The sequence below is a fragment of the Pundamilia nyererei genome, unplaced genomic scaffold (genome assembly GCF_000239375.1).
Source record: "Pundamilia nyererei isolate P.nyererei 1_Seehausen unplaced genomic scaffold, PunNye1.0 scaffold00297, whole genome shotgun sequence".
Lineage (NCBI taxonomy): Eukaryota > Metazoa > Chordata > Actinopteri > Cichliformes > Cichlidae > Pundamilia > Pundamilia nyererei.
Window position 1 is genome coordinate 564122 of NW_005187698.1, and position 16919 is coordinate 581040.

The 16919-nt window shown below is 39.5% G+C and overlaps 1 protein-coding gene across 1 annotated transcript; it reads right to left on the reverse strand.

Annotated features, from left to right (window-relative positions):
* Positions 1-1284: 1284 nt before the first annotated feature.
* Positions 1285-15737, reverse strand: LOC102209812 (rho GTPase-activating protein 42-like). The gene is made up of 23 exons (XM_005751055.1): positions 15617-15737; positions 15461-15522; positions 12534-12605; positions 10083-10184; positions 9881-9991; positions 9206-9310; positions 8517-8646; positions 8294-8394; positions 7502-7611; positions 7323-7401; positions 7155-7194; positions 6985-7047; positions 6826-6900; positions 6652-6736; positions 6515-6573; positions 6257-6362; positions 5998-6157; positions 5751-5901; positions 4301-4996; positions 4024-4177; positions 3558-3629; positions 3374-3453; positions 1285-2202 (listed from the first exon to the last, which is right to left on the reverse strand). The coding sequence occupies exons 1-23, from the start codon at positions 15735-15737 to the stop codon at positions 2114-2116; spliced, it is 2823 nt and encodes a 940-aa protein (XP_005751112.1). The 3' UTR covers positions 1285-2113.
* Between the last annotated feature and the right edge of the window lie 1182 nt (positions 15738-16919).

Sequence of the window (16919 nt, forward strand, 5' to 3'; positions counted from 1 at the left end):
ACACACACACACACACACACACACACACACACACACACACACACGGAGTACTGTCCAAAACTCACTACCTATCATTTCTTCATATTTTGCTTCCAGGTGGTCAGACCTTATTGTAATTTTTAAGCTGGTCTTAATCAATAGTTCTCCAGCTTTCTGAAGCTCTTTCAAAGTTTTTCATTTCATTTCACTAATTTTTCAGTCCAGTCCTTGTACCTGACCATTTTCATGCCATTTAACCCTGATCTATGAGTTATAAATCTAATTCAACATAGCAAAGAATACATTTAAATTGTACATTTAGGCATTTTGTTAGTAGCAATCAAGTGTTTTCCTTAATCAAATCTACAAAAAAAGCCAACGATAACACAGTTTGACAGGCATGAAATGGTACTTTTGCACCAACAATGTGATTCCTAAAAGATATATTCGTAAAAAAAACTGGGATATCTTGGCATGGTGTGCAGTATATCCTCAAAATCTCCAATGGGCAGGAAACCGGACAGGCGAGGGTCAAAAGAAGAAGTGGCAGATCTATAAATTATCTACAGCACAAATGAAAAATAAAATCAGCAAAGACCTGACAGGACCTGAGAGATGCATCTGGCCTTTCAGTCAATCTATTACTGTTCAATGAAGTAGAGGAAAATGGTCTCAGTGTAAGGGTGGCTGTCAAGAAGCCATTCTTAAGGAAGGGAAATAAGGGAGAAAAGGCTGAGGTATGCCAAGTTGCACAAGAACTGAACGGAAAATCAGCGGGAACAGGTCTTATGAAGTGATGAATTCAAATTGGAAGTTTTTGATTCACTATGTTTGAGGATATCAGGAGAGGGGCACACCATTGAGTGTCTACAGCCATCTGTTGCATATGGTTGATACTCTGTCATGGTTTCTGATTGCATTTCAGCCATAGGTGTTCGAGATCTTGTCAGCACTGACCGAAACATGAACACAGAAAGGTCATCATCATCATTTTGATCCACAATGCAGTACCATCTGGAAAGCATCTGACTAGATTAGAATGACATGACAAACACACTAGAAATGCAGAAAAATCATACTTGAATAAAAACACACACAATGCAACACTATCAGTGATGGTGCATTATTGAACTACTGTGGGATCATCATGACAGAGAATGGAACAAAAGGCAGCAACATCCGAAGACAAGCTTTGGATATTTAAGCAGTCTTCTATTCCTGAAGAATACAAGAGGTCAGGCTAGGTTGAAGAATAAAGGTGTCTGTACCAAATATTAACTTTCAAGCTTATTAGTACAAACTCTGTTTTTGCCAATGACTCAATATTTACATGCAAGTTTGCACACATCTCATCGAACCTATTCCTATTTTTCCCAGTAAAATATAAAGAACTGAAGGATGGCTCAAGACTTTTGCACAGTGTTGCAGATACACAAGTTTCCTTTTGTGTCGATATAATTTACGTTTCTTATTTCCTACACATTTATTTAAAATATACTTAAAGCTATCAAGACAATAGTTATTAAAAGTAGTACATAATCAAAACCTGGTAAACTGAAAATGCAAAATAAGAAACATGCATTGTAATAATAAGTGTCACCTCAATCTACAGATTAAACCTTATTTTTTAGCAAAAGTATTTATTAAAACAGCAAACTGACTGAGCCAGCAGGAAAAAAAGATGTTTTGGCAGGATTCAGACCAGCAGTTCATACAGTTTTAAGGCACAGTGGTGTGAACACTTCATTTCTAATCTTAACGTAGTTTTAATTAAACATATAAATTACCAAAACTGATAGAAAAACACTGTTTCCATGTACCTATTTGACACATTTAATCTAAAGGTGGCATCTTCAAAAAAGGAGCTGATAATGGCGATTAGTAGAAACGATCAGACATTAGTCAAATATTACCATCTAGTGTATGATAAGATGGTTAATAAAGCATAACATGGTTACATACAGTATACATATTGTTCATATCCTGCCACAGTAGTCAGTGATAAGAGTCACAGTTACATGATAAATATATTATATCTTTAATCAGCAGCACAAAGCAGAACTTTATGCACTGGAGATCAGCAAAGTCCAAGTAAAATCCATGTTTCAGTGATGTGGTGACATGATCAGGAACATCACATGTACGTGATGTAGTTTTCAGGTACCAGGCCTGTTCTGCCATTGTATGTTGCTTGAAGCCATCCTGGTTCCACCGACGGGCACACTGCAGACACAAACAGATCAGTTAAACTCAGCAAGTCGAGACAAAGACCCTCGTAAACCACTCACTTGCTCTCTACAACCTACAACTCAAGCTGAAGAACTGCTGTTACGTTAGAATGGCACAAACTTTACAAGATCCAGTGACCCTCATGCTAAATTTTAGTCCAGATCATGACGTTTCTAATGAACCTTTCAACAATGAACAATGAGTAATGCTTTTTAATACTCACAAAACAGCAAAGATATGTAATTAAAGTTCAATGAGCTACAATGCTGTAATGTAGGTCAATTGTCTGAGCTAGTTTTATGAATGAACAAAACACAGCTTAAAACACCCCTGAACACCTGATACTGAGATTCAGTCTGTGTAGAGATGAGCAAGAACAAACGAACAAGTCCAACAGAAGCTTCAGGTAGAAGCAGAGATGTTAGCTCGCCAATGGAACAGGAGCCTTTAAGAGGCAAGTTTAGTAATACGTAAGTGTTCCTAGCCGCTATGCAGAGCTTTGTAGCTGTACATGTTAAAGCTGCCTGCTGCCATTTGATGGCAGTATAAAGAAGCTTGAGGCTAATGTTGTTCAGGCTTTTTTAAATAACGTGCAAGTCTTTCAACCAGTCTTCTTGTACCTGTCAAACATAACTGTTTAGCTTTTGACCTAAACACAGCTTTATCAACCTGTTGGTTGGATTCCCATAATCCACAGGTGTCGAACTCCAGGCCTCAAGGGCCGGTGTCCTGCAGGTTTTACATGTTTCCTTGATCCAACACAGCTGATTTAAATGGCTAAATTACCTCCTCAATGTGTCTTGAAGTTCTCCAGAAGCCTGGTGATGAACTGATCACTTGATTCAGGTGTGTTGACCTAGGGTGATATCTAAAACCTGCAGGACACCGGCCCTCGAGGCCTGGAGTTCGACACCCCTGCCATAATCCTTCTCTATGTGTAGGTGAAGAGACACATAAATGAACCTTAAACTAGGCCTTACCCAGTCTCACCTAACTGATTTGTTGCATGAAATGACATCACAGTATATGCACACTCGAGAAAACACAAAAACATCTCAATACCAGCTGGCCCGTGGAGCAGATGCCACATGTTATCCAGGTACCGATATCATTGTTATACTAGTAGTAAACAGAGCCAGTGCTCCCTCAGCGGATTTAATCTTACCATTTGAGAACAGCGCCCCCTGTGGAAAACTGAGTTCATGGCTGTGTTCTGCTTCACAGGAGTAAAGAGCTTTAGCGTCCCTAAGAAAACAAAAAATAATTTAAAGTCAAAGTCAGTAAAGGGGAGTTTTTGTGTGCAAAGATGTGGCAGCTTAAAAAGTAGAGAAACCTCAAAGTTAATATACCTTCCAGTGGAACACACGTCTAACGCTGAGGAGAATATTGAACTTTCGCGCTGCGGCAGTCTCGCTGATAATCTGTCACACACAAACACAAAACTATCATCTGCGGTACGTAACTTGAAAAACATTTCCTGAGATAATTTCCATCTTTAATTGAGGGTCAATAAGTGACCAGGTCTGGGTTGAGAGCACCATCTAATAACAAGCAGCTAAACTGTTATTTTAATAATTTTAATAAATGATTCAGGCTGGTCCTCAGCCCAGACAAGAAAGAAAATACTCTAAGAAACTTTAATTTAAAGCCAACAAGTGCAATCCACAGCATTGATTGTTACTTTGAAATATTCTTTAAGCCAGCAGCTGTTTCTTCAGTCAGCCATGCAGTCTGATTTTCTCCTAAGCTTTTGGTTGAAAGGTAAAACTGTGCGGTTAGACCACCTTGATATTAAATCATTTTACAGGCACTCACAGTGATCCAGGTCTCTGATAACCATTGCTGGACACAGAGTGTTTCGAGGTCAGATCAGAGCCACAGCGGATGCGTGAACTTTTACGCATGTGCGTAGCCTCCTGTGGGTCCAGCGACATGAGACTCTGCACCGATCCGTGACAGCTTTTGTAATCTGCGACAAGCCACACAAGAAATTAGAAGCAAACAAGGGACTCGTATTTATAGTTTAGCTTTAAACTACAGCTTCGACTCTGCATTTCTGCAAAAGGCTGAGCAGGTGAACAGAGTTACGCACCCTCAGAGATGTGTAGGGAGGTGAGAGAGGAAGACGTGGAAAGCCGGTAGGGAAACAGTGAAGAGGAGGAGGACGATGAGGAGGAGGCAGTTCTGTAAGCAGTTCTAAGCTGCCGAGGAGAGGTAGAATCGGACACTTTGGTGTCTGTGACAGTGGCACTGGGTGCATTCCTTCCATCCACCGAATGGGTGCTTTTCAGAGAGGAGACAGACGCCACCCTCTGAACTGGTCCAGCCTCCCTGAGCGAGGAGGCGCGCTCTACTGACGAGTTCTGGGCGGAGGAGGTGGATGTGGAGGCTCTGGAGGGAGATCTTGACTCTTTCCCAGAAGCCAAGGAGTCAACTGAGTTCCTTTTGATAGACTTCTCCACAGCAGAAAGTAAAGAGGATGTGGAGGAGGAGACAGAGGACGTCTGCTGAGTTGGAGTGAGCTGAGTGGATGTCCAGGATGCAGAAGGCAGGAGGTGGGGGGAGGAGGCACTCTCTGTCGGGGGTTTCTGACCTTTACCGTTTTGTGGCAGTGAGCAAGAGGAAGCTGCAGCAGGAGAGGATTGTTTTGACGAGGGTGAGCTGGGCTCAGCAGCAGGAGAGGACGGAGGTGAGGTTTGAGACAATCCGTTCTTTTCAGAGGAGTGTGAGGACAGAGACTCCTGGCTGCCCATCGGAGTCGTGCTGGAGCTGCTACTGAATGTATCACCTAGAAGGAGAAATGGAAACAAACCCTTCAAATAAGACTTTCGAAATATTAGCCTGTCATCTCACTTTCTCACTGACTTATTCTAGTAATGCAGCTAAAACTCTTTGAAAAAAAAATTCTTGGTTCATGCTTTAATACCAGATTTACCAGTAAGAATGCTCAAAATGTTTTCGACATCAGCCATAATTTAATAATGTGTGTATTTATGTTATTCATATAGCACTTTTTAAATGAGATATTAAGTGGTTTATAATTTAAAGTGAGAGGAAACTGATGGTCACCCACTTATCAATGACACTACTCCTCCACCCCTGAAAAAGAGCAATAAATTACACTGTACATTTTAAGAAATAAACTGCAAATATGACACAAACTAAAACTCATATATGCAATTAATATTTACTGTTTGTTTTTATTTCATCAGAAGTTTAAATAAACACTCCTTTTTTGTTTAAAAAAAAGCACAATTTTCTGGCAATTATTTCATTTGGACTTTAAAGGTTACATTTAATTCTGTGGAGATATTTTGGCATTAATGAGATGCAGTTTTTAGGAGAACGGGTGTCAACTTACAGATACGGTCTTTTAAAAACAAAATAATTTGCAAACACTGCAAACAACTGATTGGATCCATAAAAATGAGAGGCATTCTTCTATTATCTTCTCTCGAAGCAGCAGAAAATGGATATGTAGTTGCTTCCATTTGTATTTGAGCAAAATGTTTGACTTCATGTGTTTAGATACTGAGACTCACTGTCATTGTCTGCCAGGCAGAGAGCAGGAGGGTAAAGGCGGGCTCGTCTCTTTCCAGATGACAGACAGATGGCCTTGCTCCTGCGGGGAGTCGATCGAGAGGATGGAGCCTGAGGCAACGGCACTGACAGGTCTGGGGCCTCACTGAAGATCTAAGTGCAGAGTATACACTTACATTAAGTGTGTGTGTGTGTTTGTGTGTGTGTGTGTGTGCATTAAAGCGTTGGTGTACGTCTCTGTAAGCGCACCTTGTCATGGTTTTCAATAATAATCTCCACCACAATGTTCTGAAACTTGATGTTCATCATAGCAGCCACTGTCTCCTCCTGGGACCTCATCAAAGTGGGACCGAAGATCATTCCCAGGTTGGACACAGTCATCATATTTTCGTTGCTGTGAGAGGACACCCTGCACACACACAGACACACAAACAGTGGGCAGTTTTATTTATGGCAAACAAACAGAAAAAATATCAAACAAAGCATTATGAAATCAAAATGTGCATACTTAAGGAGATGGTTGGTTAAGAGGTCCAACATTGTTCTGTTTTTTTCTGGTAACTTGTGTACAAGAGCATGAATGGCTCTCACTCTGTGGTTCAGCTCATCATACCCTTTAAACAAGCACAGGGTACACAAGGAGGGATGTGATTTGCTTCTGTTTACATCACATACAATACGTGAAGTGACAGTTTCAATCTAAATACTTCTAAAATGTTGTCTCTCAGGCTGTACTCTGTAATTTAAAGAGGCGGTAAGATTTTACTTGCAGCCCTGATGAAGTCTTTATGCAGCCTGTAAGTCAGCAGTGGTTCTGCCAGGCACCTGCACACACAGAATGATAGAAATGAGAAATGTATAATTCATGAGGTGCATAACTAATAAAAAGGAGCTTTTTGCTACCTGAAGTAATCCTTGAGGCCACTAGTTATGGTCTTGGTGTCCCAGGCATCTGCCTCCAGCTGCATGTCAGAGGCAGCTGTAGAAGCTGTGAATAACAGACTTTTAAATATACCTGATAATCTTTGGAGTGGAATAAATCTTCCCTATGCACAGGAATAACAGGGCGTATCTCACCAAACACACTCGTCATCAACCGCTGGACCTTAGAATTCACTCCTCCTGTCCTGTAGAGTCCAAGAGTTGTAATGCCTGCAGGTTTTAACATATATGTCACAATAAGCTCTCAAAAGAATTCAATTTTTCCCACATGAACATTTTAAGGATGAGGAATACCTCTCGCTTCAACCAGCTCGATATACTTCTTAACAAATTTGAAGCCTGCCTCATTTAGAAATGCTGTAAATCACAAACACAAGATCAAGTAAATCTCTGAGGCACTCCGACACACATGCTCTAAGATGGTAATAAACAGAGAATTGAATACAAAGCTTTTCAGCACTTACTCTCTTCTTTTTTACTGAGCAATGATGGCAGAGTGTATATCTGAACAAAGAAGGACAAAAGGTTATTTAGTGCAAGAGCAAGAATATGAGTATAATAATATATCTAGGTGAGCTATCCTTGAAACCCCCCCTCCATTGGTAAGTTATTAATAGTGGATATTTTCATACAGGCTCCTTCCCATCCATTGCCTCCATCCACAGCCGTCTGTTGGCCTCTGAAAGCGCCTGCAGGGTGATCACACCCTGTCTGCAGTGAAAGGGAGGTTATTTTAGTTAAGAAAACTCCGGCAGCAAAATCTCTGTTTATTCAGTTCACAAATAATCTCTTGGTTTTGTTTTCATCTCACCTCTCCACCACCTCGATGTCGAAGCAGAAGCGTTTGTCTATTGAATCGGTCTTCCTTCGAACGCACGAGCGCAGCCTAAACATCTCTGGTGTATTGTGCACCACGCCGTTCTGTTAACAAGGAAATGTGCTTTCAGTATGTGCTATTATAGCCTAATAATGCATCTGACAAATGCATCTGACAAATGCATCTGACAAAGTTTGAGCTTTTGGTATAGTCAATAAATATTACTGCTCAATCCTTTTAGTACCATATTTGTGCTTTTGCAAGTCCTACTTTTCAGTCTTTGCCAAAATACTACAAATAAGTAGCTTTCACAGCTTCATGTTTTTGTAAATGTTTTAGTAACAAATTATTTTAGTTTTATTACACAGATTTCAAATTATTGAGTTCCCTACTTGTTTTATTTGGTTTTAATTATTTGGCTCCTTTAATTTTTTAACATTCTTTTTGACTGTATTTATTCATCTTAAGCTATTTTAGTACACACTTATTTTTAATTTTTGTCTGTTATAACAAAGGCATTTCCTAACTTTTGGGATAAATAAAGTACGGTATATCTTATCTTGGTGTGTGCAGGAGGAAGGATGTTTTCAAAGCAGTGCTGGTGGACATTCAAGTAAAGAGCTGTGATGCCTAAACCTTATATGTCAGAGCTGAGCTGTCAGAAATCACAGACCACACCGAAGTAGTTTCAAAATTGGAAAGTGAGCCCAGTGCAGAAGCGTCTGATGACCATGTTTGGTAGTAAATGGGCTAAAACGTGTAAAAACACGGTGTGGGTTTCCTCACCTGTCTGCTGGCTGGTCTGATCTCTGTGTTGCTCATGGTGAACATCTTGGAGCTCCTTTCATAAGTACAGTAGTATCTGGTCCACACACTTCCCAGTGGACCTACATAATAGATAGAATACACATTTTCATGGAGCTGAACGTGAATGTTTTCAGTTTGAATGTGAGTCTAGGATCTTCTAAGAATAAGGGAGAGGACAAAGTATAAGAGTTGCATGTCTTACGTTTCTCCTGTATATACAGATATCCCTCCATGGTAAAGCAGCTGGGCGCTTTGAAGTCCTCTTCTGCAGATCTGATCCTCTTCATCAACCTCTCAACCTCGGCGCGTGTACTTTCAAAGTTATTGCGAGCCTTAATAACAAACACATGCATAATTTGTACAGGAAACCACAATAGAATGAGACTTGCTTGATGGTCATTAAGTATACAAATCTTTAAACAATGTAGTCAGGAAATGGTTTCTTCACCTAGTCTACATTACTACAAGAGTTTCTTTGTTAATCTGAGCTCATTTTCTCTTATATATTATTCAAAGCAGTGGACTGACTTTATATTTGCATTTTAAAAAAATCCAGCTTTAAAAAATAAAAAAGACACACAGGTTTTCACCTGATAGAGAAGTAGCAGTAGATATAATTTAAAAGACCTTACAAACAAACTTAAAAGTCTAAAAAAGTTTACGGGGCCCAGTACATTTTTGCAGTCTGGAAATAATTGATTAAAGAGAGCCTATTTAGATCACTTTCACTTTCATAATACTTATATAGTGCCAGATGGATCTAAACCTTGTCTGTAATAAAATGTAATTAATGCCTAAAATGTAAATAAATCAGACAAAACACATCATAAACAAGTAAGCACTAAAGGCTCCAGATGTTATTCAAAACATATGCAGTTAACAATCACTTACATTTTGCAGATTAAACTGAAGCTGCTGCTTATAAGGTTCAAACTCAGAGGCCAACTCGTATCCCTCATGGTAAAATGTAAACAACCCCTGAAGGAAGGCTAAAAGCTGGAGAGTAGAGGCACAGGAAAATGTTAGCTGGGGGCTTGGGAGTGAAGAGTATAATGAGAGGATTACAAAAGAATGATTGTCAGTCATCGGCTCAATCAATCCAAAATAACTTCAGCTGGAGAAAACCTCTCTATCTCTGTCTGTTGTTTGGTTTGCTGCCCTTGTTTACCTTACAACAAAGAGTTTCCTTTTCTGTCTGCCAGAAAAATCTCAATGCAGGAAGTGCTGTTACAGCAACAGGAAGTGGGCTCTACTGATATGTATCATTAAACATGTTTATCACTAGGCAAACACTCCGTGTAATGTATACTTTTCAGAAAACGACTTTCTTTTTACTTTAAAACTGAAATTTTATAACTTGATGTTTATGACACAGAAGAGACTCATTACTTAATATTTTCCTGCGATGTCGCACTGGTGACTAGGTTTTCCCTCTACTGATCAGAGCAAAAAAGTAAAGTGTGAACTGGCAACTCGACACAGGAAGCAAATACCTGATAATGATTTCATCGTGTTTCGTGTTACGAAAAGTGAAATTTCTATGGCACTTGTGTTATGTGAACTCACCGGCTCTACAAATTCAAACTTCTTTCTCTCCTGCACTTCTTGGATCTTGAAGACATACTGGAGAGACGCATCATAAAAAATCTGCCTGTCTTTACTCATCTGTGAGTCAGCCTGCAACAGATACAGCAGAAACACCACACAGTGTTTAGTGTATTTAATGTTTACGCTTTATTTATATGTAACAACTTATGTAGAGTTTTACCTCTTGCAGCTGGGACTCCTTCTTTTTGGAAGACAGACTGAGGTGTTTCTCCAGGACAGAGTAGTACCGTTCTGTTTCTTTGTCAAATTGCTTCTTTTCCTCCTGAAAAGAGTGAGGGATCCACAGACTTAAATAAATAAATAAATAAATTTAAATCTGCCAATAAAACGCATACAGTTTACATTTTAGATAACACAAATGTGTCACACATGGACTTTTACATCTCTGTTAGCAGGGCTGAACGTCTTAACATAACACATAACAGATGTGCCGTGGCCAGTGACGAAACAAGCATAAGTTACAGTATTTTATTCTTTTAATGTTTTCTTTTATACTTAAACCATAAACTACTATTTTAATTGTATTAATTTTAATTGTAATTGTATAATTGTATAAAGTTAACAAGAAGATTATCTTGGTCATTTTGAGGTTTAGACTGTTTGCTAGATATCCAGATCGGCGGCACAAGGATGCTGGAGCCTATTCCCACTGACACTGCATGAAAAGCAAGCACATGCACTGCATAAGTACTGCACAAATAAACCGCTTTTGACTGAATTCAGAAATGCCATAAAGCTAATACACAGCATACAAAATGGAAACAAGAATAATGCTAAATTATTTTTTTGCAAGTAATTAAAATATAGTTTTTTTTATAAATGTAATTTCCAATGTAATTTGTGACTTTTTGCTGTAAAATGTAAATAAAGAATGTCTGTTCAGTTCTTCAAATTGAGGAACTGAACAGACTTAAGTGTTGTTCAGACTTAAGTGGGTTTTATACTTTCCACATCTGCGAATCTTCTTGGGTGTCTGTGAATTTCAATTACAATGCACCAACTACATATGCGCGTAGGCAGTGCAGTTTAAAGAAGTATAACTGGATTGATTACTCAGTTGTTGGGTCTCCAGTGGTCCGTGTATAATCGAGGCTTTAAAATATCTCATCATCTACATCTCTCCATGCTACCCTGTCGCACCTGGAGCACCAGGGGAGCTACACACGCCTCCTCTTTATTGACTTTAGCTCTGCCTTTAACACCATCCTTCCTCACAGCTGGTGTGCAAGCTGTTAACCCTAGGAGTCCCATATTCCACCTGTCTATGGATTAAGGACTTTCTGACAAACCGTACACAAAGGGTTACGGTGGGCCCCCACATCTCCTTTTTTTTAAAAAATGAGTCTTTTGTAATTATATTTAAACTTTTTCTCTTGACACCACAGGCTAAAACTTTATCATACAAAGTAGAAGCTATATATGAACATATTCCAGAAACACCACCATCTTCTCTGGGCTAACGCTTATTTGAAATGGACTGAGGCAAAGCAGAAAACTGCTCTGTGGTCAGACTAAAGCGGAGACACACCTTTATCTGGTTTGTTATCAGTGCTCAGCTCAAAAGTTTGAATCTCCTGGGGTGCGTCAGTGCCTGTGAAATTAACAGCTTACACATCTTAAAAGGGGCCGTCAATGCTGAAGGTTTTACAGCAACTTGTGCTCCCAGATTGTCTTTTCAGTGAAGGCCTTGGATATTTCAGCAAGACAATGCCAACTACTCAACCAGTATGGCTTCACAGTAGAAAAGTCTTGCAGTCCAGACCTTTCAGCAGCTGAAAACATTTGGACATCATGAAATAAAAAAATATGGGGCTGTTGAGCAGCTTTAACTGGTTATATTTGCAAATCACTGCGTTCCATTTTTTGTTTCAATTTCTCACATCGTCCTAACTTCTTATGTAATTTGTTTTATTCTACAGATAAAAGTTAGGCAGTCACTAAAGTTTTGAGTTTATCCTGCTGGAACTGTGAGTTTCAGTAGCACATTTTTTGGAAGAGACACACTAAAAATAGTTAAGATAACATCTCTTTTACAAAAACAGCTGTAGCTCTCAATGCCACACGTGTATCTCTATTCTCTGAGAAGTGACTACTGGCATTTCTCACGCAAACACCTGCAACATTTCAGGCTGAGGAGTTACTTCCAGTAATACAAAGAAGTGAGCTTTGATTTCATTTTCAGAACTAGTAATTGACCACGTGATGCTGCTATCTACATCCCTATTTTTCACTGAAAAAGAAAAGAGGAAACCAAAAAATAGATAAAACTGGATTATACAACTCGAGACAGCTGCTGAAACCAGACACCAAACTCATTTTTTGTTTACACTGTCTGTCTGAGTTCAACCATCCCTCTGTCTGTGACGTGCTCCTTTTCTTGCCCTCCCAGCGTCCGTTCCCATGACCTTGTTGCTGACACTGGACTGTGATCCATCATTTATCTCGACAAATTGGATTCTCTGATCGCTGACTAACAACCCGAGCGGGACCAGAAAGAAGCAGAGTGATCTGTCTGATCACCACCCAGAGTGCTGCATACCAAATGAAAGCAACATCCATGTTCATAATCTACTCAGCAGTGACTCTTCGATTATAAGAAGAGGAGGTATACCTTTACAGCTCCAATCTGTTCCTTCCGAAACTTCTCGAGTGGTGAGATCAAAACATCATCAGCATTTTGGATCTAAGAGATGAAAACAGAAAATGCAGTCAGCTCAGTGTGTCATAACAGTAAATATCGAGACAAGCAACATAAATAAAGCAACAGCTCCCATGAGGGCTTTAGCGTCTCACTCAAAATAGCTTTTGTCAACTGGTCAGCAGAGGCTTGCCTTTTATTATTCTGAGAGTTTTACCTTAAAACAGGCAAATTTAATTCAAAATATTTCAAATCAATATGCTAACAAGACAATCTATCGAAAACTTCACCAAATTGTTGTATAAAAGCAAATTTCTGGTTGAGATTTACTCTATTTACCTTGTCAATTGTAAACTATTTAAATGGAAATTATTGAGAACAGAGGTAGCAAGGTATGTATATTTGAGCAAAGCAAATGATCTGAATAATCAAACACCTTTTAATGCCTACACTTTACCTGCTGCTGACATAACAAAAAAAAAAACAAAGCTTAAGCTTCATCACCTTGAAGAGCTGTTCAAACATCACAGTAACACCCAGCACAAACATTTAGTTATGATTTCGTCATGCTTGGCACATACAGTACTCTGCCAAAGCCTCAAGCCATCTCACATTCCTTTATATTGTGCCAAAGCCAGACTTTCTGAAGGTCTTTTAAAGCTTTTCTTTTGACATCGGCTCCTTTTTCACACATTTGCTATCCAGTCTTTGTATCTGACCATTTGCAAAATAACAATTATCCCAAACAAACTGCATACCTGGATAGAAAACACACAATGAAACACTATTAGTCATGGATTGGCCTCCCCACAATGATGTTGAACCTGGACTTCAACAACAACAGTGTGAGATTAGAATGGAACAAAAGGCAGCCAACATCCAAAGGATAAAAAGAAAAAATCCGATTGTCCTTCGAGAAGCCTGTAGAATTGTTCCTGAAGACTACTTGAAGAAAGAAAGCTTGCCAAAGAGAGTTCAGGTCTTGTTGAAGAATAAAGTTGCTCGGTGGTGATATCCAATTTTGACTATAAGGTTTGTCAGAAATGCCCTTTTTTTTTGCTTTATACAATGTATTCCTGTTGTCCTAGAAAAAGATAAAGACATGAGGGGTGGCTCAAGACTTTTGCACATCACTCTATTTAAAAACACTAGACATAAAACTGTTTTTTTGCCAGTAGTCATTGAAATACTGCAAACCAAAGAGCTCTGATGCAAAGTATTTCACAAAATATTGGCCAACACTGGCCTGTTTCATCAGAAAAATTACAGTAAAACTGCTGTAACATTTCTGCTGGTTGAGTTGCTGCAGTATGTATGAGAAACTTGTGAGTGAGAGGCTGTGGTACAGAGGGGTTATCAGAACTGAGAACTCTGGTGTTTACATTAGGTCTCTGCCCTCTTTAGTCAGGAGTCTATATATTGCAAATGTCGGTCAAATCTTACTTTGTTCTGTCTCAGTTGATTTAAGCATCAGACTATAAATATACCCCCACTCCCACATCATGACTCCACTTTCACTTTGACTTTCGTGCTGCCCTAATACCCCAAAAGAGATCTGGTTTCTTATTACATTCAGCTGGATGAAAGTGAAATCTAAGAGACTGAAGTCCATTGTCAGGTCACAATAATGGTCTTTTCAGGTTGGACGGGTAGGTATTTCAGAGGAACTCATTTGCTGGAATTTCCCTTAAACATAATAATGATAATATTGATGTTGTTAGAAGGATTGGAGTAGTGCCACATTAAGTGGAAAAGCATGCAATCGAAATGCGTGCACACACATACACACTCACAAAGAGAAATGGGCAGTCAAACACACACACACAGGACCCTTATATGGACTTTCCCAGGCACTGGGGCTGTGCTCACGCTCACAGGGGAATTGGCAGAATAGGTTCCACATGGTGCCTCTGTAACCAGACCGTGCTCACAACCACAAAGACACACACATGAGGTTGCATACTATGCACATACATTGCACATGCGCACAGGTTTGCCTTCACACAGACTGTGCCAGACTCGAGTCACCCTGAAACAAAGACCTCTGACTGATGGAGGTTCTCTGAGTCAAAGACATTTCCCAAATTGCCATGGTGCAAAAAGTGCTGTCGGTAAAACGTATTCACTAAAAAAAAAAGGTGTGAATCAGACTTGTGGGAACTGGACTGAAGTAGGAGCTCGAGGAAGTGACAGTGGCTAAGAATGAGTTGAGCTTTTAAACAGAAATCCTGTACATAGTAACTAATGACTTAAATCTTAATCAGTAATGGTGAATAAACATGGTTTTTTTTGTCTACTTGGGCTGGTGAAAAAGTTGTGAACACATTTACAGTCACATATTGGGTTGATCATTAGCATTCATTTGAAACTGCTTTCTAGCCTCCTGGTGATCCTATTTTTAATATTTACTCCTTTTTTGGTCAGTGTATAGTAGTTAGTAAGGTAATGTACAGTGAGATGGTTTCAGCTCGGCCAAAATGACACTGAGAACTGAGAGGGAACCAAAACAGGCTAGTTTCAGTTCTCTCGTGATAAAGTTCTGCAGACCTGAAGGAAGCCTCAGATTCAAGTGGTATTTTTTCCCTTTCATGCTGCCACAGTATTTTCAAATTCTTACTATTAAAAAAATAATTACAGGTGCTTAAAGATGGGATGCACTTGCTGCTTTCTGCTGCTCAACAGGAGACATAGAGTGCGAACACATTTCTGGTTGGTTTAGACTTTGGTGATAGCAGTTTGGTTAATTTTTTTAAGAGATGAGCATAGTCAGCCAGAGAAAGATGACAGGTATAAATATCTACAAGAACAAACATCCTACAGTTAGTTATCAATGTATCAAACTGCTACCAAGTCTGTATTTCTACGCACCCACACTCAAATACAATCACACATTTTCTTACCAGACGTTTTCTCTCCTCTTCCATGGTGCTTAAGAGCTGAGAGAACTCCTTTAAAGACTGGGCTGCAAAATAAATAACACATCCCACTGCTGTAAAAGGCTTTGCATATCTTAAATATTGTGCAAGCTTGTGTAAAAAGTGGCATTTCTGTCTCACCTATATTGACCTCATCATCAGTCTCTGCATCTCCAATGCATTCAAACTGAAACTCCTGCAGAGACTGTGAGAATCGCTGTACAGCAAGAGAAAGACCTGAGGAAGACAGGTAGAAGTTCATTACGTCAACTAAAGCATTGTTAACAGCTGGATTACGGGTAACATCTTTAACTTAGCCTGTTTAGCTTTTTGCACAAGTTGCCATCAGCGGCCACCTGAAATGCTCCCTTTGTTCTACAGGTTGCAGGGAAAAATCACTTATTCCATCCTGTAATAAACCATTCATATATTTTCCTACAAGTCGTGGGGATAGGTTAATCGGATAATCCAAATTGCCGCTAGGTGTGAATGTGCGAGTGAATGAGAGTGCGAATGGTTGTCTGTCCCTGTGTGTTGGCCCTGTGACAGACTGGCGACCTGTCCAGGGTGTACCCTGCCTCTCGCCCTATGACAGCTGGGATAGGCTCCAGCCCTGAAAAGGATAAGCGGAAGCGAATGGATGGATGGATGGGATATATTTTCCTACAAGTCTCTTCAAGTGTGATGTAAATGAAGTGCCACACCCTGCAACAATCTCCTGTGTGTTTACGTGTCCAAACAACACTCCAATAATAGAGTTTAATACCACAGTTTATTCTCTAAGGCACACAAAATACTTGGCTGCATTCTGTCATTAACACACCCTGAGATTGTTGTGCAGGGCAGCCGCTGAGAAAACATCTTAATCATACCACTCCACTGCAAACTGGTAATAAAACCATTAAACTGTCATTTATATTGCTATCAGTGTACACCAGATTACTGCAAAAACTTTGTTCAGGTTGAATGTATGAAAACAACAAAACAACCACTTCATTCTGCACTCGATTTGGTGTCCAGGACTGTTTATGTCCTAGACTGCATTCGTGCAGAAAAATGTGCTTAATGTGCTTATTCTGATGAGGGTTTGTTTGGTGTCAAATAACTTGCTTTTGACTGGTTTTCAGGTTATTTCACATCTGTGTGGTCACAGAGCAGTCAAACACCTTGTGTGTTTAAGGTGACCCCCTCGTGTTCCCTCAATCTTACAATTCAACACTGTTAGGCACACACTTTTTCCAAAGTATGGCTTTTTACTTAGAGGCTGCACCAAAAGACATCATTTCATCAAGGTTCTCCTGAAGTTAACATGTGCAAATCACCACAATAACACAAACATTGGAGACTTTTGTGAAGTATAAACACAATAAAATATACAACTACAATAAAGACTCGAAAACCCTTAATAACTGTGTAAAACTAGTGGTAGGTGATTCTCAAGAGG